The 21,871-nt window shown below is 40.4% G+C and overlaps 1 protein-coding gene across 1 annotated transcript in view; it reads left to right on the top strand.

The window, feature by feature from the left end:
- Window positions 1-20,884, top strand: part of PID1 (phosphotyrosine interaction domain containing 1) — a 229,549-nt gene extending 208,665 nt beyond the window's left edge. The window contains exon 3 of the mRNA XM_059392707.1: window positions 18,564-20,884. Coding sequence (XP_059248690.1) covers window positions 18,564-19,040 — 477 coding nt within the window. The 3' untranslated portion in view covers window positions 19,041-20,884. The remainder of the gene's footprint in view (window positions 1-18,563) is intronic.
- Window positions 20,885-21,871: the final 987 nt, after the last annotated feature.

Here is a 21,871-nt window from a genome sequence, read left to right as displayed (position 1 = left end):
CCAACCAAAATCTAACAGGGAATCAAATATTTTGGGGAAGTGACTCTGTTTGGAGTAATTCTTTGAATCTAAGCTTCTAGGTAGAAGAATAAAAATCTCCCTTGTCTTCTGCTTTTGGAGGATTATTAGGAGTAGGTGGTGAGTTTAGTTAGGTTGGAGAGTATTTTTCATTACTTTGGGCTGAATTATGTTTTATTTTGTATTTTTTCCTGAAAATTAAGGAGAAAAAATTAGAATTTGTTTTCCATAAGTTTTCAGTAGATATATTAATTTTCCCACCATATACCTCTACAAGAAGAAGAGCTTGGGCATGTTTCCTCGGACCACAAAGAACATTTTCCTGTCTCTTTTTCTTTCACTTGCATGTGCAGACATTGCACACATGCATGTGTGCACACACACATCACATATTTCCAATTTGGAGATGTTAACTTTTCTCTTAGCATGCATACACAACAAGCTCTGCAAGGAGGGAATTTCAGGAAGTTGGGGGGAGTGTGTATGTCTGTATTAATACTAAGGTTTGGTGAAAAATTATGGCCTCCCTCCCAGCTTGTTTATTTTTTTTAACTGAATCTATCTGTTCGGTGGAAGGAATATATTGCCCTGCTGCAGCATGACTCTTGGTAGGATGAGTGGGTTCTTTGATGGAATCAGTCAGAAATTCCAAAGACTATTTTCCCTTTTAACCCCGAGATTGAATTGTGACCAGGCAGAGCAGAATGATAATGGACAGAAATGGGCAATGTCAAATTTAATATGGGCCATTGGCACTTGAAGCAGGCAATGGAGGCCTTGCTGTCACAGAGAGAGCCCCATCTGCCAATTCTGGATTGCACAAATTCAAGGAACAAGGAACATTCAGTGACAGTACAAAGACAGCCCCTGCCCCAGCACCCTTGACCTGAGATGCAGAGTCTGTGACTGACCGAAGGCTATGAGAGATGGCCGAGAAGAGCCAATCCAAGAGGGGGTGTGAAGGGTAGACAAGGAAGGCTTTTTGGCTTGGGCTTAAGACATTTGCTGTTTAATGGAAGTGTCCTTCCAGGTTCTGGAAACTTCTCATCATAGTTGGGGCCAGGAAAGGAAGGTTTTAATATCATCTCACTTCCATCCCAAATTCTGGCCCCTACCTGTCCGTTTCTTGCATAGCCTATCTGGGAATACTGGTGCCCACTCATTACCTTCTGAGCTCATTTGTGGTTTTATGAAAAGTACTGACCCAACAAATAAGACATCACTGCCACCTGAGGTAGCAGAGACCTGATGGTAGAGAAACCTTGAGCAAACAAACTGACTAAACAAACTGACGACCACCAGCCTGTTCCTGTTCTTTTTATCAACCAGTGAGGAGAATTAATGTTAAAACACCTTTGAATATCAGGTTGGTTATATTACAGATTTCTTGATATCTTTATTTTCTCAGCATACCAGTCATTTGTTTTATTAATTGAGATGATTATTGTTATTAGCAATCATTATTACCTTGTTATCATTCATTCACCATTACAAATAGACCAAAATCCAAAAGGGAATGAACTTCTCATATGAAACTAGCCTGAATTTTTAAGTTTAAAAATGGTAATGCTGAGTATGTTATCATTAAAATGTTGAAAGTTAAGGAGAGTTAGCTGATTTTTTTTTTCTTTCTCTTATTGTGGGGCTTACATGGTGTGTCATATGCTGTTAATATGGCACCTATACTTGTATTCTTGGAGTCTACACTCTAACATGGGCTGTTACTGTGAAGTCCCAGATATGTTTATAGAAAGCAAAATGGAGGGAACTCACAAGAAGCGCAAAGAGATGCCTGGGACTTGGGTAGAGCGAGGCCATCTGTAGAGGGAGGCCAAAGAAGAGAGAAGCCAGGGCCTCTTGAAGGCATATCCTCTCTGCCCTAAAGTCCCCAAAGGTTGAGTAAGTGCACTTTCTATGTTAGGCCAAGATGGCTTGTTTCCTCTGGAAATGATGAACACAAACACTCATCCTTACTCTTTTCCCAAGTATAACTCATTGTTGAAGAAAAATTAAGCCTGACTTTCTTAGTCTACTTTCCTTCAGAGACTTCACAACTTGGATTTGATATAGAGTCACTATTATAGAATCACAGTTATAGAGGTTAAGAGCTGAGAGTAACTGAGGAACATTCGAGCTATCTCTAACAAAAGGAGAAGGGGTAGTGAGGAAGAGGACTATGGGCTGTGGAGTGGGGGAGGTAGTGGTGAAGTGGTAGATCCCATCTGCGTTAGGGTTCTCCAGAAAAACAGAACCAATAGGGGTGTGTGTGTATAAAGAGATTTGTTTTTACATATGTACTATATATAGTGCATAATAAAGGATTCTATTGAAGAGAATTGGCTTATGTGATTATGGAGGCTGAAAAGTCCCAAGAATTGCAGTTGGCAGCTGGAGACCCAGGACAGCCAATGGTCTGGCTCCAACCTGAGTTCAAGTCCAAAGGCGGGAGAAAATCAATGTCCCAGCTTGAAGACAGGGAAAGAGAGCAAATTCTCCCTTATTCCACCTTTTATTCTATTCAGGTTCTCAAGGGATTGCATGGGACCCACCCATACCGGGGAAGGCAATCCGGTTCAATCTAAGGATTCAAATATTTGTCTCCTCCAGAAACATCCTTATAGACACACCCAGGATAATGTTTGATTAGGTAACTACATGGCCCAGTCAAGATGACACAGAAAATTAACTGTTACATTCCCCTTCTGGTGAACAAGGAGGGATGAACAGAACCAGCACTGGTGGTGTCTGTGACAGAACTTTGTGCACCTGTTGATCTGCCTATTACTGTCGCTTAGGTCCTAGTAGATCTTATCACACCAAGCATCTCTGAATCCCAGTGAGGCTGGTGATGGAGAGAGAGTGAGAACATGGAAACACATGGAAACTCATCAGAAGCATGTTGAGAGAGCTCAAAAAAGTCAATACACAAAGACTATGGGAAATCCAATGCATTTATGGGGAACTTAAGAACATGTTATAAAGAGACATTTCCTAAAACAATGAAAATAAAATTCTTCTAAAAAGAGAGAACTGCTTTCCAGGCTTGGATCTAGAAGTTGTGCTATTTGTCTTTATCTTTGCTTTACGTGTGTGGAGTTTTCAGAACCTAGAAAATCAGACCCATTTAAGATAAACTAGATATTTTCCTTATTCTTCCCTTTTGGCCACATGGACTTTCCTTCTGGTGCCGTTCACAGGTCTCCTCCTCCATGTGCCTTTGAGTTTTTTACTTACCTGCGCTGATGGTCTCCAAGGCTCTTTACCTCTGCTGAGCCAACCAGAGGGAAACAATTAGGAGTCTGTCTACTGGGCAGTAATCATACACTTTGCACTGCTGGTATTACTCTACTGTGGAAGCAAGTAAGACTTCTGACTGCTGAGCAGGTGTTTCTTTTTGAAAAATAACAGAAGAGCTTCTTGCTTTTCCTTAATCCATCAAAATTTGAAACCTTTGCTCCAGTGCAAGTGCACTCCTACTAAAAATAATTGTATTTGTTGAAGTGGTCATTCATCTTGAAAGATTCCTGTGAGTTGGCTTCATTCCTTAATCTTATTTTCCCAATGCTGAAAGAGAAACTTCTTTCTTTTTTCTTCTCTTAAGAACACACTCATTAACAATGACTTTAACCAGACACTCTTCAAAGCTACAACTTAAGCCTCTGTAAGTCCTTGCTCCTGGATTTCTAAATATTTGATATCATTCACTTTTCATGCAAAGAAATCTAGTCGAGAAATCTAATCTTTAGAACTGTTTTCAGTGTGATAACTCTGTTATGGAGGTGAATAGTAACAGTATTCACTGTATTTCCTTGAGCAGAGCTGAATAGTTAAATAGCAAGAAAGTTATGGTTCCAAGGTGACTTTTCACTAACAATATAAAAACATGATGGGGCTAGTCATTAAAAATTATGTTCACATCATGCATTGGGTTCTATTTGGAAACAGAAGGGAAAAGCAGGAAAGCTATTGAGTGATTACAGATTCTGTTTCAAAGATATAATTTAATACACACACACACACACACACACACACACACACACACACACACATACACATGCACCAAGACAATTAGAATAGGATTTGTCACCTATCACCAAAATAGGTTGATCCTATCAGCATGATGGAGTGATTTTGATCAAAAACAGATCCTTGGCTCCATGTATCTAAAATTAAATTAAATTTAAACCTTCAAGATTGTTTATTCAACTATATAAGCTTATAAAAATATTTTTATTTTCCATTTAAATTAGCACCCAGCCAGATATTCATTGATCCTTGTGTAGATTTGTTCTGTATTACCAATTCCCTTCCAAAAAGTCACTTTGTACCCCAATCTACATGGCAGTATCTGTTTCTTCATAGCCTAATATAATACAATGTGTGCCATACCTTTTATTTTTACCAGTCTGGTAAGTGAGAAAGACATCTCAGTGTAGTTTTAGTTAGCATTTCTCTAATTATGAGTAGATCTTTTAAGTCATAATCAGTCAGGTAAGACATATTATAGGGGTTTCATTCAGTTTTCCACAGAATATGTCAGTATTCTAGTTGATTATACCTTTTTAAGTTACACAGTGAATATTTCCATTGTACATTTAAACATTTTCAAAGGATATAATTTCTATCATATTTAGAACACTGTAATTTTATTTATTTTTATTTTTTTTTAAATTTTATTTATTTATTTGAGAGAGGGAGAGAGTGAGAGCCAGCGAGAGAGTGAAAGCCAGCAAGAGAGAGAGAGAGATAGAGAGAGCATGAATGGGGGGGAGGGGTAGAGGGAAAGGGATGCTGAACAGGGAGCCCAACAGGACCCTGGGATCATAACCTGAGCCAAAGGCAGACACGTCACAGACTGAGCCATGCAGGTGCCCCTAAAATAGTGTGATTTTAAATAAAATTGGTATATGGCTCTTTAAATGTAGTCAATATAACCTATGTACCAAACTAGCATCTCTCTCTCTCTCTCTTTCTCTCTCTCTCTTTTTTTTCCTTTCAACTTGTGCTAGTACACTTGTATGCCAGGCACTATTTTTTTCCAGTTTCATTGAGAAATCATTGATGTACATCATCGTATAAGTTTAAGGCATATGACCTAATAGTTTGATTACCATGTATCATGAAATGAGTATCATAACAGGTATAGCGGCACTCATTTCCTCACAAAGATACAGTAAAAAGAAAAAAAAAAGGAATTTTATCCTTGTGATGAGAACATAGAGGATTTACTCTCTTAACAGCCCCCTTGTATATCACACAGCAATGTTAACTATAGTCATCATGTTGTACCTTACATGGCTGACACTTATTTATCTGATATCTAGACGTTTGTGCTTTCTGACCACAATCTTTCAAATTACCCTTCCTCACACTCCGGCCTCTAGTAACCACAAGTCTGATTTTTCTGTCTGTGAGTTGTTTATTTTTGTTGTTGTTTTTTGGGGGAGTGTTTGTTTGTTTTTAGATTCCTCATAGAAGTAAAATCCTACAGTATTCATCTTTCTCTGTCTGACTTATTTCACTTAGCATAATGCCTTCAAGCCCCATCTATGTTGTTGTAAGTGGTAAGACTTCCTCAGTTTTTAATGGCTGGATAGTATATATGTATATATCACAACTTATTTATCCATTCATCAATCAGTAGAAACTTAGGTTGTTTCTATGTCTTGGCTACTGGGTCTTGGTAATGATGTTTTGGATGTGACACCTAAAAGACAAGCAACAAAATAAAAAATAAGTAAGTGGGATTTCATCACACTAAAAAGCTTCTGCTCAGCAAAAGAAACCATCAAAATGCAATTGATGAAAAGGGAAGAAAATGTCAAACCATATATCATTTGCATAACCACATAAAGGGTTTATACTCCAAATATATAAGAACTCATATAACTCAATAGAAAAAACAAACAAACAACAACAAATACACAATTAAAAAAATGGACAAAGGTCTTGAATAGACATCTTCCCAAAGAAAATCTAAAAAGGCCAACAAGTATATGAAAAGATGCCCAGCATCACTAGTCTTTAGGGAAATGTAAGTTAAAACCACCCCATGCCTATTAAAATGTCCACAATCAAGAAGATAAGAGAGAACAAGTGGCATGGATGTGAAAAAAAGAAAAGCCTTGTGCACTGTTGGTGGATTTTAAGTTGTTACAGCCACAGTATGGGAAACAGAATGGGGGACCCCAAAAAATTAAAAATAGAGCTACCAGGGGGTGTCTGAGTGGCTCAGTTGGTTTAGTGTCCGACTCTTGATCTCAGGTAAGGTCTTGATCGCAGGGTCGTGAATTCAAGTCGGACATTGGGCTCCACACTGGGCATGAAGCCTACTGAAAAAGAAAAAAAAAAAGAACTACCATGTAATCCAGCAATTCCACCTCTGGGAATATATATAAAAAAAAAAAATGAAAACACTAACTGGAAAAGATATCCATACCCCCATGCCCACAGGCATTACTTACAATAGCTCTTCTTTAACCATCATAAATTCTGCAGCAATACTTTTCCTACCTGGTCTCTTATAGTCCTCCTGTGCCCTCCAGCAGCACTTGCAACCCCACTGAATGTCATCCTAAAATAATATTATGGTCTGCTTGAAAGGCTATTGATCACCCTCTGAGATACACAGAGAATTGGATATTCAGATCAGAAATTTCATCCAGTACCAAACTTTGCTAATAATTTCAAGGAAACAATCAGCCCAAGCGAAACAAGTTGAGATCTGGAACCATCAATAAGTCTCTCTCAGTCCCTTCTTGCTGGAACATAGATGGTCTAGCACAGATAACACAGAAAATACCTAATATTGTATTAGTTATAGTACTTATATGGAGGAGAGCCCTTTCTTTTTTATTTTTTCTTAAGGATTTTACTTATTATTTGTCAGAGAGAGAGAGCACAAGCAGGGGAGGCAGCAGGCAGAGCAGGCAGAGGGAGAAGCAGGCTCCTCACCGAGCAGGGAGCCCGATGTGGGACTTGATCCAAGGACCCTAGGATCATGACCCAAGCCTAAGGCAGATGCTTAACTGACTGAGCCACCCAGGCATCCCTGGAGGAGAGCACTTTAAACCTTGAGACATTTCCACTTTATACTTAGGTACAGTAGCTTAAGAGACGTTTTCCTGGAAGCCATGTGCTGTAACTGTACAGATTTCAGGTTGGTTTGCCACAAACAATTCTAGGCAAACAGGTACACCCTGCAAACAGCATTCCATAGATAAGGTCTTGCCTGCTAGCAAATGGCACAAGGTCTGTCATTAACAAGCTGACAAGGAGATTAAACCAGACCATTTCTTTCTCTTCTCAGGTCACTCTCCCTTTCCCCCATAAAGAGAGAGCGTGGATTTCAGAATGTTGTTTAATCGTTTATTTCCCACCCTGTCATATTTCTTCTGCAAGGAAAGTATGTAAATAACATAAATTTTTTAAAAAACTATTTTTTGATCATACATCTTTAAATTTAAATATCCTCTGGTTTGAGTTAGCCATACAATTAATATGCATATGCATTGATCAGAACAACATAAATGTGTTACAAATATTGATAAGTCCTTATGAATAAAAGATAGCTTTATTAGAAAAAAAACTCTTAATAAGATGGATGAGATAACTTTTTTAATTGATATTTTCATTGGGATATTTGATTCACATGCAGTTGTTAAGAAATAATCCAGAGAGTTCCCCAACACTCATGACCCACTTTTCTCCAAGGGAAACACTTTGCAAAACTGTCATGTAATACTGCAGTCACCCTCCACCCATCTCATTCAGCTTCTCCAAAAATTTTCTCATGATGCGTGTATGTGTTTAGTTCCTTGCATGAGTGTAGGCATGTTTCCAGTCCCACAGTGAAGATTCTAAACACGTTCCTAATAATAGTGAGTCCTCCCCTGTTGGTCTTCTTTAACCACACCCTTACTGCACTCCTGGCCCAGGCAGCCACCGATCTGTTCCCCATCTCGAAAGTGATACACAAACAGAATCTACAGTATGTCACTTTTCGGGATTGTTTATTTTCACCCAGCAGAATTCCTTGGAGATTCATCTGGGTCGTTGCAGGTGTCAAATGTTCACTCCATGGTAGAGCTGTGCCGCCATTTACTGAAGCACTTTCCTGTTGGAAGACACCTGGACTGATTCCATTTTTTGGCTATTGCCAGTAAAACTGGGAACATTCATGTAGAGGTTTTTGTCTGAACATAAGCGTTCATTTTTCTGGAACACATAGTAATTCCATGTTTTATTCACCTCAGTGTCCCTCTTGTTGCAAACCTTCACTGGCCTTTGATGCAGAGCTCTAAACCCGCAACCCAGAGATTGGTGTGTTTATTACCTCCAACCGAATGTTGTCTCAATATGATTCTTTGACTGTTCAATGCCTCCTCTGGTCCATTTCTAATGAATTGTGCACTAAGCAAAATGAATTGATAAAGTGCTTCAAGGACTAAAATTGGTGACATTTTTCACCTGCCGCTGTGCTTGTCCCTCGAATCCATTTGTCAGGATACTTCTCAAGCCGTGGGCTTCATATTGATTTATCGTTTAGAGAATCTTCTCACTGTGAACATTTTGGGGCCTGCAGAGCTCTGCTGAATGTCTGTCCCTTTCCAGGATCCTCCCCTGAATAGAAAGCAGAAGGGGAGATGGCAGACTTGTCATGAAATAAATTGCTCTCATCCCGCCAAGTGGAACAGTGGCAGGTTTGACCATCCTTGAGCCGGCTCAACAGAAGGGGCCCGATGAGAGGATGTATGTTTCAATGTGGTGTCACTTTTATTAAGTGACTTTGTCTTCAGGGGCACACTTCAGTGCCTCCCAGATAAATCGCTTCTGTCTTTGACAGTGACAATGGCAATATTTCCAACTTCACACATCTAAGAGACAATTGACAGGACAAATTGCGCATTGGAAATGCTGGATAAGCACAAGATGGGGCAGAGCATCTCAAATCACTCTACGTCTTTGGAACAAAGTTATAATAATATGAATCATTGAAACCAGTCTATCACTTAAACTCTTAATTGTGAGACAGAAGCTGTATTTAACAGCTGAAAAAATGTTCGTCTCTTTATTAGAGTGCAAAAATAGGACTTAATTATTTTTTGATATTGGATTTTAGTAAATTTGCTTTTTCCCCCTGTGATGTACATTTACATAATAAAAGGAATATATATCTCCCAGTAAAATTTCTATTAATATTTTTACAGGTTCTGTCAACATAACATGTGCAAGTATTTGGAAAGACTTGTTAAACAGTAAGAAAAGTATCCTTAATATTTATGATCTTGGGAAAGTTACCGAAATAAATAAATATCACTAAACAAAGGAATATGCATAAATGTGCACCAGAGGATATGCACTTTGGAAAACCTCATTTGTACTGCCAGCCTTGTTGCTAAGAAGAAAATTAAGTCTGGGAGCCTTTTCGGGTCATTACCATCCTCTTTTGGGGTAACAAAAATGTGCTGTTTGAGACAGACTTACCTTCGGCCACCAGGCTCATCCTCTGCTTCTGGGTCAGCCCACTTAGCCTGGCCAAACAGATATAAGGCAAAGACTTCAAAGCATAGCCTTAAGGGAAATGGCAACAATTCCTCCTCATCCCTGTCTAGCCAAAGGACACCTGGGTCTACTCCTGAAGATGTCTGCCAAAAAACGGGCCCCAGAGTGGTACCTAGTATTCACTTCAGAGAAGAAAATCCTCGTTTTGATCCAGAATTTTCTGGGCTTCTTAGGGATGAACCACAGAAGTCTGAAGGGTGAGGAGTATAGGACCTTGGAGGGTAACCAGAAGGGATTCCCAGGTCTATGGAGAGCTGAGCCCTGGCCTCTCAGGTTGGTCTTTCGAGGCTCCCCCACCTTTGCTGAGTGCTCTGTAAAGCCCTGCTCACCATGCGTGTGGCTCCCAGAGCAATTTCCGCATCACATGCTGTCTGGCTTGTTGGTACACCACCCACAAGGGCAGGGTTGGAGCCAACACAGCACATGTTAGTATTTGCTCTTTGAAATTGTTCTTTGAAATAGGGATTGTTTGCTTTGTTAAACACCATTTCAAAATTCTTTAGGAATAGGATATCTGAATATTAAGTCTGCATTCTTGTCTCCTTCCTTCAATTATTGATGCTAGCTAGCATCATCATTTAAATCCCGGAGTTATGCAAACACACCTCAGGTTAAGGACAGTTTAACTGATTGCAAGTTCCTTTTTGAATGTTAAACAAAGCCTGGCAGAGTGTCTGTCACCCTTCCATGTTCCTGACCGGGTCTTAATGTGGACACTTGAAGAAGTGGCCAGAGAGAAGACGGATGACATAAGAATGAAAAGAAAAAAATTAAAAAAGGATCCAGATCCTATTCAGGAAGATTGGGGTAGAGGGAAAAACCTGGTCCTTGGGGTGGAAACACTATGTCGCACATCTTGTTTTGTTTTCAGGGACCAGCTGAGTGATGTAAGACAGGTTATCAGAATCACCATCTCTGCAACAAAGGGGTGGTGTTAGGCAGGTATGAACAGCCCCACTGAGCACTGAAGACAGAGAATGTGGATGATACACCTTTGAATCATCAGGAATTTATTGCAATATAATTATCCATTCTTTGGGGTTAAACACTGGGAACACTTATTTGGATCTCCAAAGTGAAGAAAGGAGAAATCTAAGAAAAGTAGAAGAGATGCTGAGTAGCCTAAAACAATGCATAATTTTACTCTAATAATTCAATAAAGGCAAGTCGGTTTGATGTATCTGGAACATCCTGAGAGGGAAGACATAGATGTCAAGGGAGGCTAGGAACCCCTTCTGTCTAGGGCAAGTGTCAAGTCACCAATGGCGATCTGATTGCTAGGCCATTTTGTTTGGGAGACAAAGTCCGCATTGGTCTTCTATCTTTGTATCTTCCTAGCTCCTACCTACCTTCCCTTCTCCCTGATGCTTCTCTCCTGCCTGACCTTCTACCACAGCCACGTTTCAGGAACCCAAACCATGGTGAACGTAAAAATAATGAGCCTTCATGGGACACAGCTTGATCCAAGGAACAGACTCTAAATGGGGATTTTTTTTTTTTTTGTCCCCATTGTGCTATATGAAAGACCTTTTTGAACCTAAGAGAAGTTTTCCACATTTATTGAAAATGCTCACAGAGGCATGTGTGTATGCTTCTCACTAAGGCCAGCCTTGCCCTGTCATGCTGAGTCTGGTAACCTTTGCGGTGTACTGGGAATGTAAGACCCAAGAGGGCAGAGAGTGTATTGATTCTGTTCACTAATATACCTGCTCTCTATAGGTGCTCAATACATACTTATCAAATGAATGTGCCGTTAAGAAAATTCATTTTTAAAAAAATTTAATTTTTAAGCCCCAAGCTCAGTACTTTTTTTTTTTTTCTCAATGACTTCATAGGCTTCCTGCAAACAGCATTTATTCTTTAATACCTCCTTCATGGTTTACAACATGTAATACAGATTCAAGGTCATAATTAGCATTATGTCTGTCTTTGCATTGGGGATTGTTAGGTACTTGGGATGTGGATCCATCCGTTCTCTTCAGAATGTGTAGTGGTTGCTTGCTTCTCTGTGGCTAGCAAGGAAGGAGACAATTCAAGCTGGGATTATGAATCTCAATGTTCTCCACAAAGTGCAGCAGAAATTAATGTCAGAAGAGAAGAACCTGACTCTGCTTTTGGCTCAGGGTTGGCTCTTCTTTTTCTTATTTTCTGCCTTAGAAAGGCTATTAGAATTCCCAGTCAAGTATTCTCCTTCTTGAATTCATATTATGTTATTTTATGTCAGCTGAGGTCAGGAAGTCTCCTACAGACAATGAAAGAACACCAAGGATTTTTATATCGCAAGAAATGCATCTTGGCGAATCTTTGATCTGGATGTGCCATCCTGAAGAATCCTCACAGTAAACTGAACCAAAGCTGGACTCCTGTGGTTGTGCAGTTGGGTTTGTCCAGCTTGGAAGGTCCAAGATCTCCAGGAAGCCAGGTGCTTGGATTCTTATGTGATCATCCACTCTGTCCATCTCTTTATTTTGGGGCTCCTGTCATTAGCCTTTCCATCCCACTGTCTGGTCTAGGATGAGACAGGTCAGGATCCTAAACAAGGGGTTTTCAGGCCAGAATGAAATATTGACTGGCCATCAAAAGGAAGAGACGCTGAGGCTCAGTTGGCCAGAAGGCTCCATGTCAGGCACGCAGAGTTTGTTTTGCCACAGATGAAGAAAGAATGGTGATTGATGAATGGAGAACTGGATGAGCTGTTGGAAAAGTCCTGGGTGGGAAGGAGAGCTTCTGAGGACACCAGTCTCTCCTGACTGGCACTGGAATGCGGCAGACGCTCTGGCAGGCCCCTCAGCTTCATGGCCTCTATGGATTTTCACACGCTGTGAATATTCTCCAATAATTTTTTCAGTCAGGATTGGGCAAAGCCCATTCACACATATTGCAACCGTCTGTGTCTGAGGCATCAGCGTATGCCATTGAATGACACATGGGGAAAAACTTTCATTTTTTTGCTCGGCTTGTTTATTTCTCTCTGAATGATTCATTCTTAATAAGTTTCTTGCCCAATGCCTGTTCCTGCAACCATAGAAAAGATGTTAGTGTTTACTGCTTATTTCCAACTGGTTGTTACTCCCCCGGAAGATTCTTTCTGTCCTCTTCTGAGTCCCTTTGTTCCTATATACTCTGGGAGGCAACAACTTAAAAAAAATAATAATAAAAGGAAAAAGAAAAAGAAAGAAATCTGTCTATTATTTTGGGCATTTAGTGACCTGTTTAGTGACTCAAGGGTTCTCGTCAATTCTGTGGCTCTGGAAGATAGCAGCCCATAAGGATGAGGCTCAGAAGGGACGTATTCATCTAGAAAACATTCACCTCTTTCATAGATGGGCAGGAATAACAAGATTCTCCTTCACCAGACCTATGTTGGCAGCAGAACTTCCTGAAGCCTCCTTGCACATTGAGTCCTGTGTTTTTACTTCTAGGGAGGAGGTGCCCACAGAGCGGTGTGAAAGAAAGTCTCCCTGCCCTCAGGAGATTGTGGCAAGAAGCGATCTCTCTATGGAGAGAGTAAATCCCCACCACAGTGTTGACGTAGATGGCTACAAAGATAACACACTGTATTGGGAGAGTTTCTGTTTATTGACACACGTGGGTCCTGTGGCTTCATGTTGGTAGAGGAAATGGCTGAATGCACAGCATGATGAAACTTTGGAATTTTGAGACGGTTGATTTTTTTTTTTAAGGTTTTACTTTAAGTTTTCCCTTGAGAAACAGAGCCATAGGTATATTTTTATTACACTATATATCAAAAATTAAAGAGAGAAATTAACATTTTTTTTTTTAAATTAAAGCCTGAAGAATTGTTGCTGTTGTTGTCTCCAGTGACTTAGAATCATGGGTTAATGACAGACTTTGGAGAACTTACAGGGGGGTTTGCAAATGCATAGGCAGGTAGTAGATAGTTGACTTATGAGGGGAAAGTGCACCAAGTGAGGATTCCAGAACACAGGCCATTATGGGTGATAACAGGGCTGATTTAAAGGGGTTATGTGGAGGGGAAACTGCTTGGAACATCATGTCATCATTTTACATTCTATTTTTAGGGAAACTCCATTTAGATAATTCTTTTTCCATGTCTCTCTAAGGAATGCCAACCTAGCATTGTTTTTTTGTATTTATGTTATTTCTGACATGATCACCTCCACAAAGGCAACAAAACAGAGGTTCCATTGACTTCCTGAGGTTCACCCAGTGACATCAGATTAGATCCTTTAACTCATGTTTTATGTTGACTAGATCCTATAGGAACCAGAGAGTTCCATTACTGGGACTGCCTAGAAGGGCTTGGACAGGGTTAGCTCATTTAATTACAGAGAAGTCCCAGCTGAGAGTCTTACCAAGGCCCAAGGGAAGCAGATCCTGGTCCTATCAAGCAGCAGGACTGGAGCTGCTTATCTAGACAATCAGCCATTTTCTGGCATGTCAGGGGCATATTTGCTAATTCTGTGCTTATACTAAGGGCTTGTCTGTCCAGTCTGTCCACTGCAGCCTCTGTAATCTCCATGGAAAATCCCAGTTGAGAGCAAACATAAATTGTGCAAGGCCCAGTGAACATTTGGTGTGCTTGGAGGCCGCTGTCAGTATCACAATGGAGAGGAATCCTCCCCTTAACCACTTTTAGCTCTCCACCCTCTGCAGGCTGAGTAGTACTTTGCAAGATGAAGCTAATGGAATATTTAGGATTAGTATTGGTAGACCACGTTTATGCTTCTCTTTTCACAGAATACTCTTGGGAAGATGCCGAAAGTCTTCAGTTCTTGAGATGAAACAGTTTGTTTTCTTTGATTTTGTTTTAAGTAGACTATATTTTCTTGAGTTTTAGAAAACCTATACTTTATATAGATATTAAATATATTAATATTTATATTGTATTTATATATATATATATAAATACATATACATATATATGTATATGTATATGTATATATATAAAATTTTGTTATTTGTGCTCCATTTCACCTGGGAATTTTAAGAGGTTTCTGAGTCTTACTTTCTGTAATTATACAATAAGGAATAAAGTTGTAAATCAAGGCTTAGGCCCCTCATGGCATGGGAGAGAGTGTCATTTACGAAAGCACCCCATGCAGGAATGCTGTCCACTCTTTGGGAGGACCTGCTGTATCTAGGGTGCTCATAGAAGTCCAAAATCTCTCTTATAGTCAAAAGATGGGGGAAATGAACAAGTGTCTAGTAAGTGGACTCCAATGGAAACAGCTCTTTTCTAATAGCAAAGTGGCTCAGGAATTCAACACATATTTTTGAGGGTGACTTTTCCATGCCGTTTTCCTCACGAATCATCAGAATGTTCCAGAAAGCCTAGCACCTTGCAGAACAGAGTGCATGTCCCAGTGCCAGTCCCTGACCTAGGGTTCTTACCTCTGAAAATGGGCTAATGGGAATCATTTTCCGTCCTGATTCATGAATCCACAGGTCTGTCAATGAAGCTGGTAGACACAAATAGCCTTTTGCCTAAAGTGTGGTGCAAATATTAGGTACTACTTTATTCAGCATCCTCGTGGCTTGATTCGGTGGTGATATATATATATATAAATGACGATTTAGAACCTCATGCTCAATGTGCAGTGTGCCATCTAGGTAACCTTGGTGAAACTGGGCCACTGAATGAAGATTACTTTCTTAAGTTTAATACCCAGAGGTTACACCTATGTCTTCTGTTCTATCTCAGAGCTTTAAAATTGTTTTTATATATGTCTACATAGTAAAAGTAGCTTTTGTTATTATTTTAGTAAGCTCTTTGGGCTCCTCATCTCTGCCCCATCCTTCTATCAAGCACACTTCCAAAATAAAACTTCATTTCCTTAAAATCTTCAGTTTTCAAGTCATAAATATTTATGAAATGAATACATTTTTCTGAGTTACACATATTTACTTCTATGAAATTGCTTTTGATTGGAGTGAATTTTCTACAACCTCTAATAAAGTTTTGAAGCTCATCCCTTAATTATATCATGTTAGAAGGCATTGGCTAGATAACTTTTTAATTTTAAAAAGTGTGTGTGTGTGTGTGTGTGAGAGAGAGAGAGAGAGAGAGAGAGCTTAGAGCAAATTGAAGGACATTTCCTCCCTTTGAAGGCTGTTTCTGTCAAATATAAACATGGTTATTTCTAGTTTCAGTGGATAGTAAGAAAGAATGCACTTTTACTTCAAGCACTGAGGTTAGTTTCCCCATTTTCTTTTGAATTTCTTGAGGTAAAGATGTCCTAGAAAAGAATGAGCTACTGCTACATGGTCCCTCTTGCAAGAACCTTGAAAACATTATGCTCAATAAAAGAAGCCAGATACAAAGGGTTGCGTATTATACAAAAATCCAGAATAATAAATCCATACAGACAGAAAGCAGATTAGAGGTTGACAGGGGCTGGTGGGAGGGGACGATAGAGAGTGACAGCTTCATGGGGATGACATCACCCTTGGGCACAGTGAAAACATTTTGGGACTGGACAGAGCTGACAGTTGTACAACATTTTGACTACTAAATACCACTGAATCACACACTTTAAGATGGTTAATTTTATGGGATGTGAATTTCACCTCTATAAAAATGTAATAAAGCTGTTAAAAAAGGAGTAAAAGGTATCATAAAGTACCATATACAGAAAGCACATTTGCAGGAAATATAGAAGTCAAGACCTCTTTATTGCACATTTACTCCAACGTGGAGAGAACAGGAGCCATCCAGCCTATGGCTCTCCTTGTGGATGTGAGGCACTTGCTTGTCTGTCTGTGTCATTCTCCCCTTCCGTCTCCCACCACGTGTTGTCAGTCCCACTTCTGTAATGTCGTCCCATCAGGCTCCATCTGTCTTTTCTCATCACCTCCATGAACTCCACTCCCGGTCTGGGTCCTCTTGCCTCTTGGCTGTGCTGTCTGAGCATTCTGCTACTGCCCAGACTTTCCCATCTGTTCTTCCTGGCAAGTCTTCCAAGTTCACAACCTTGCTCAGATCCGGGCACTTCTGGGACTGTAGACCTTCTATGGCATTCCCTCCAGAGCAGGGATGTCCTTACTCCCTAGGCTGCGTGTAGGGCCTTCTGCCTGCTTTCATCCAGTGACATCTTACATCCTGTCTCTTCTCCAGGGCTGCCCTCTGTCCCCACCTCCTATCTGGTCAGGCCTAAGTGGCCTGTTGCCCAAGTTGTGTGGAAGAGAGCTTTTCCCACTGCAATCCCTTTCCCTCCTGTTCCCTCCTCTTGCTACCTTCACGTGCTTCTCCTACCTGGCTTTTGAGACCCCATATCTTGAAATCTAGTGACTCTCTACCCTGAGGCCTTCCATCAGCAGGATGCCATTTCTCCCTCCTCTGAATCCTTAGGGTCCTTTGCCTGTATCCTTCACGGTAGAGGGTTAATGCATGGCCCAGAACCACCCACCTTGTGAACTGTGGAACTAGGATGTAAATCTCGACTTTGTTTGCTTCAAAGACTGTGCTGTGAGCAAATACCAACGACCTCCTTCCTATTGATTTTGGACCTCTCCATCTTCCCCCTCCCCGTTCTTCATCTCCCCTGGCTCTTTGCCGATGTGTAGAATAGGTTCCCAGTAAGTATTCCTAGAATGTACAGCACTGTGCCTCTTTATAAATAAGTTATTTTTTAAAGGGAATGTCTAATTAACTCTTGTTTAAGAGGTAAACAAAGCATGAAAAAAATGCAATAGTACTTAACTTCTGTGTTCTGTATCTTTGTGTGTGTGACCTTTATAGCCCCGCGAAAGACAGACATTGATTGCAATCGTTGTTCCCAAATCTCCTTCCTCATCATTTCCATGGACTTTTTTTTTTCTGATCTCATCTTCCTCTAATTGACAGTATTTACATCTGTGTCACTGATTTTGAACCTAATTATATACTATCTTATGTTATTTCTTAAATGATTTCTTCAGTTTTACACATTTCCATAATGCCGGTTTTCCAATGGTGGCAGTTCCATGAATTTTGATGAATGAAAAAAAAAGAAATGAAAATCCTTCTTAGTAGGATAATAAACAAGTGTTTTAAAAGACACTATCTGAGGGATGCCTGGGTGGCTCAGTGGGTTAAACCTCTGCCTTCAGCTTAGGTCATGATGGGGAAAGGGTGCTGGGATTGAGCCCTGCCCAGGGCTCGCTCTCAGCAGAATGTCTGATTCCCCGTCTCGTTCTACCCCTCCCCCTTGCTCATGCACATAGGCCTGTACTCTGTCTCTCAAATAAATAAATAAAATCTTAAAAAAAAGATACTATTTGAGTCACTTGGAATTCTTTGCCTTTGTTTTCATACTGCCCGTCTAGCTAGCCAGAATTCCAGTGTTGACCCATCTATCGATCTTTCTTTTATTATCACTATAACCAGATGCTCATCAGTTTAAAGCTTATTTAGGCTGAAAAACAACTGAGTATTGCCATATTAAAAAAATTACCTTGCTTATAGTGGGGGGTGGGGTAGGGATAACAGTCATGTTTTAATCCACAATGTTTTTGTGTCCTTGGCATTTGCTAGAAGCAAAAGCTTAGGTGAAATCAAACACTGTGAGAGAATTGTAAAGTGATAAGTAGACAAGTTTAATAAAAAAATTTTTTTCAGATGCGGCATCCTTTTGACTTCCTCCTGTCATTAAATTCTGTATGTGTTTGGTTGAAAGGAAACTTCAAATGGCTTTATGATTTTAAAGAAATGCCAAATTATGTAAAAAGATCATATTGTTGCTATAATTTGAATTTTAAAAGGGGGTAGGAGATGAGAGGGAGAATGGCTCTCTAGAAATTAGGTTTTTAAAAAATCCAACGCTACTTAAGGCATTTCAATACCACAGTGAGGGAGAAAAGGTAGAAATTTTGATGACAACTTTGTTTGTTTGGGAGCTGGAACGATGTCTCTCTACCTGCCCAGAGTGACAGTGTGACCGAGAGCATCTAAGTGAACAACTAGAAAGAAGAGCCTAATGTTGACCTTTCCTTTTTTCTTCCTCTTCATCTCTCTGCAGGTTACCTATCTGGGTAAAGTCCCCACCACAGGCATGCAGTTTCTGTCAGGCTGCACAGAAAAGCCCGTCATCGAGCTCTGGAAGAAGCACACGCTAGCCCGAGAAGATGTCTTTCCAGCCAATGCCCTTCTGGAAATCCGACCATTCCAAGTGTGGCTTCATCACCTCGACCACAAAGGTGAAGCCACAGTCCACATGGATACCTTCCAGGTGGCACGCATTGCCTACTGCACTGCCGATCACAACGTGAGCCCCAACATCTTCGCCTGGGTTTATAGGGAGATCAATGATGACCTGTCCTACCAGATGGACTGCCACGCTGTAGAGTGTGAGAGCAAGCTCGAGGCCAAGAAGCTGGCCCATGCCATGATGGAGGCCTTCAAGAAGACTTTCCACAGTATGAAGAGCGACGGTCGGATCCATAGGAACAGCTCATCGGAAGAAGTTTCCCAGGAATTGGAATCCGATGATGGCTGAATGGACTTAGGATGCTTCAGCAAGGCAGCATTGGTCAAGGAATTCAAGATGATAGATGAATAAGCAATGATTCAAATTTGGGAAGAAAAGACTGCCAAACTATTGGCCGACCAAGCTTTTTAAATTCAGAAGAGCAATTCTAAATCTAAAGAAATGTATTATTAAAGTAATTACGTTACATTGAAATCTGCTGCTGCTGTGACTGTGAGGAGGGTGGGTGTGCGGACGGGGAGGAAAGTTCTAGACTCTCTTCTTTCCCCACCCCCCTCATTTCCCCATGCCTCCCTGTAGGAGACCCCATGCCAGTTATCATCACTCTCAGGCAAATCCACTGCGGCTGTTATTTGATGGACCATTCCAATCTGCCTTATGATATCCAACAAGAACGTTAGATGCACCTGTAGGATCCCTAGTCATGGGGAGAGAGGGTGTGTGGGTGGGTGGGGGGCGCAGGTGCAGGTGAGAGGCCGCAGAGCTAAAGGAACACCTCAGGCGTATCCTGAGAGCCCCTCTCCCTGGCATGTTTCAGATTCTCTCCTAAGTAAGCAAACCAGCACAGCCTTTATTGAGCTTTACAACTAACAAGCTGATAGTTGGCAGTTAATTCACAGTTAAAGATAATGCTTTTATTTACGTAAATATATCAAGTAGTACCCTCCTATTGTATTCACTTCATCTATTTTCTTAGAATACTTGCGACTACTAATAGCTGCTTTCCTCATCCCTCCTCATCCACCCTCTTAAAGCTCTTTCCAACCCAGCGAATGTCCCTAAGGGATGGATTCTCAGCATACACTGCAGGACACAAAAAGGGAAGAAAAGAACCAAGCAGGGGAAATAAACAAAGTAGGAGTTTCAAACAACCACCACAATCACAGAAACCTTGGAAAAAGGGAATGAGTTATCAGCAAGCGAGCAAACTCCTCGTAGGCTATCCTTTGATCAGTTCTGATTTATGGTTACTTATTTAGTTGATGGTCCTGTCTGATGAATCCTTCAAGGCAAGCTTCAGATCTGATTGGGCATCACAAAGGAAGGCTTGCCTCAATCACTCAACATTGTACTCAAATAGGGAATGTGCTATATACACTTGGTTTGTCTAGAGAAACTGTGTCCCAAAGGGAAATCTGACCCCATTATCTTACAATTGGTGATATCTTAGGGGCGGAGTTGCCGGTTTACCCACTGTTTCTAATGAGAAACATCGCTAAGAGAGTCTGAGACGGCTCAGTTTCACGGATCTTTAATATCATCAACACAGAGTCAACACTGAATGAAACTGAAAGTGTTGGTTCAAATGCATACATTTAAGGCTAGGAGCAGATGGCTAGTTTTCCAGGTAATTCTGCTCCTTGACTGAAGTCTGTTTTTAATCCTGGTAATGTTAGGGGCACTGGGACACCTTACAGAAGCCTTAAATAAGAGCTCATCAAATCCAGAGAGTAATGGTGTCAGCGTTTTGGTCTGTGTATCTGTGTGTTCCTGTATGCATTTGTGTGTGTGTACGTGTGCCCCCGTGTGTGGGTCCAGTGTTAAGGCATGTAGAATGAGCATGGAGTCATATTGAGAAGAACTCGCCTCTTGGATATTGCTTGCTGCTCTACAACACATGTAAACTATTCTTTAGCATAAATGCATTCATTCTTTAATAAAAATATGTTTGCATTAATAAAGCTGAGGACTTTCATACTTTATATGTCTTTCCTTTTTTAAGTAATGAAAACCCAAAGGACGGAATAGATCAGGTTGAGTAAAGAGGGAATTCTTTCTGAAAAACATTCCTGCTGGGTCATAAATAAACCACTCCTTGATTGCATTTAAATAAATCTTGTTGTATTTTCCAATGCTCATTTTATATTTAATTCACTGAGATGGTATCGTGTCAACCATTGAAATATTTTTTTGGTGTGATGGACTTATTTCTGAGGAGAGTCTTCCTGAACGTTTTGCAAATGATCACAATTTATAAACTCTTGTGTTCCATCTTGGAAGAACCTGTGCCAAATTCCTGGAAGGTAAACATGGAGTGATTCCCTCTGATAGCACTGGTTAAAAATGTTTCCTGCAGACCATGATTTCTCAGAACGACCCCATTAATCTAGCAAGGCGGGGGCCATGGAGCACGTGCATCTTGAGCAGTGCCCTTCATGGACTCAGTAACCAACACAAAGCCTCCTGAAGTGAAAATATGAGAGCCTACTGAAGAGGCACACTCAATTAAGAATTACCGCCCATCTTCTCCGATTCAAATGGCATTTTCCCTCATTAACTGTTCCTCAATTTCAATTTCACTACCTTGTCCTTGAATATGCTTCTAAGAGGGAGGAAAATATAAAAAGAAAAAAAGAAAGGAAGGACCCAGCCAGCATATATTTCAAAGCAACACCACTTTCCCCTCACAGTAAAAATTAAATCCCAAGGGCACATATGGTTATTTATTGCAGGAAGCATTTGCTGGTATTTTTTTCAGGATACTGAGTGTGACATGCTAAGTAATTGGCTCTGATAATATTGCCATGAGCTTTTGCTCGAGATGATTAGTAAGCAATTTAAAGATAAATACGCAACGACATCTTTCAAATAGCTAATGAAGTCTTTGGGGACAGGCAGGGGGGTGAATCAGACTTGCATTTTTTTTTTAATGCTTTGTTTTCTCCCTTTTTGTACTATATGTCCCATACTGGTGGTCACAAAGCACTTTCATGTACATTAACTCATATGTTCCCCCAGAAGGTTTGGCAATTACTTTAGAGATGAAGAAACTCAGATTCAGAGAGGTCACAAAAGTTGGCTAAAGGCTGCACAGCTAGGATGTGTTTTACGGAAACTTC

Source organism: Mustela nigripes, chromosome 3 (assembly GCF_022355385.1).
Source record: "Mustela nigripes isolate SB6536 chromosome 3, MUSNIG.SB6536, whole genome shotgun sequence".
NCBI classification, from domain to species: Eukaryota; Metazoa; Chordata; class Mammalia; order Carnivora; family Mustelidae; genus Mustela; species Mustela nigripes.
This window is presented reverse-complemented; position numbering and strand designations above follow the sequence as displayed.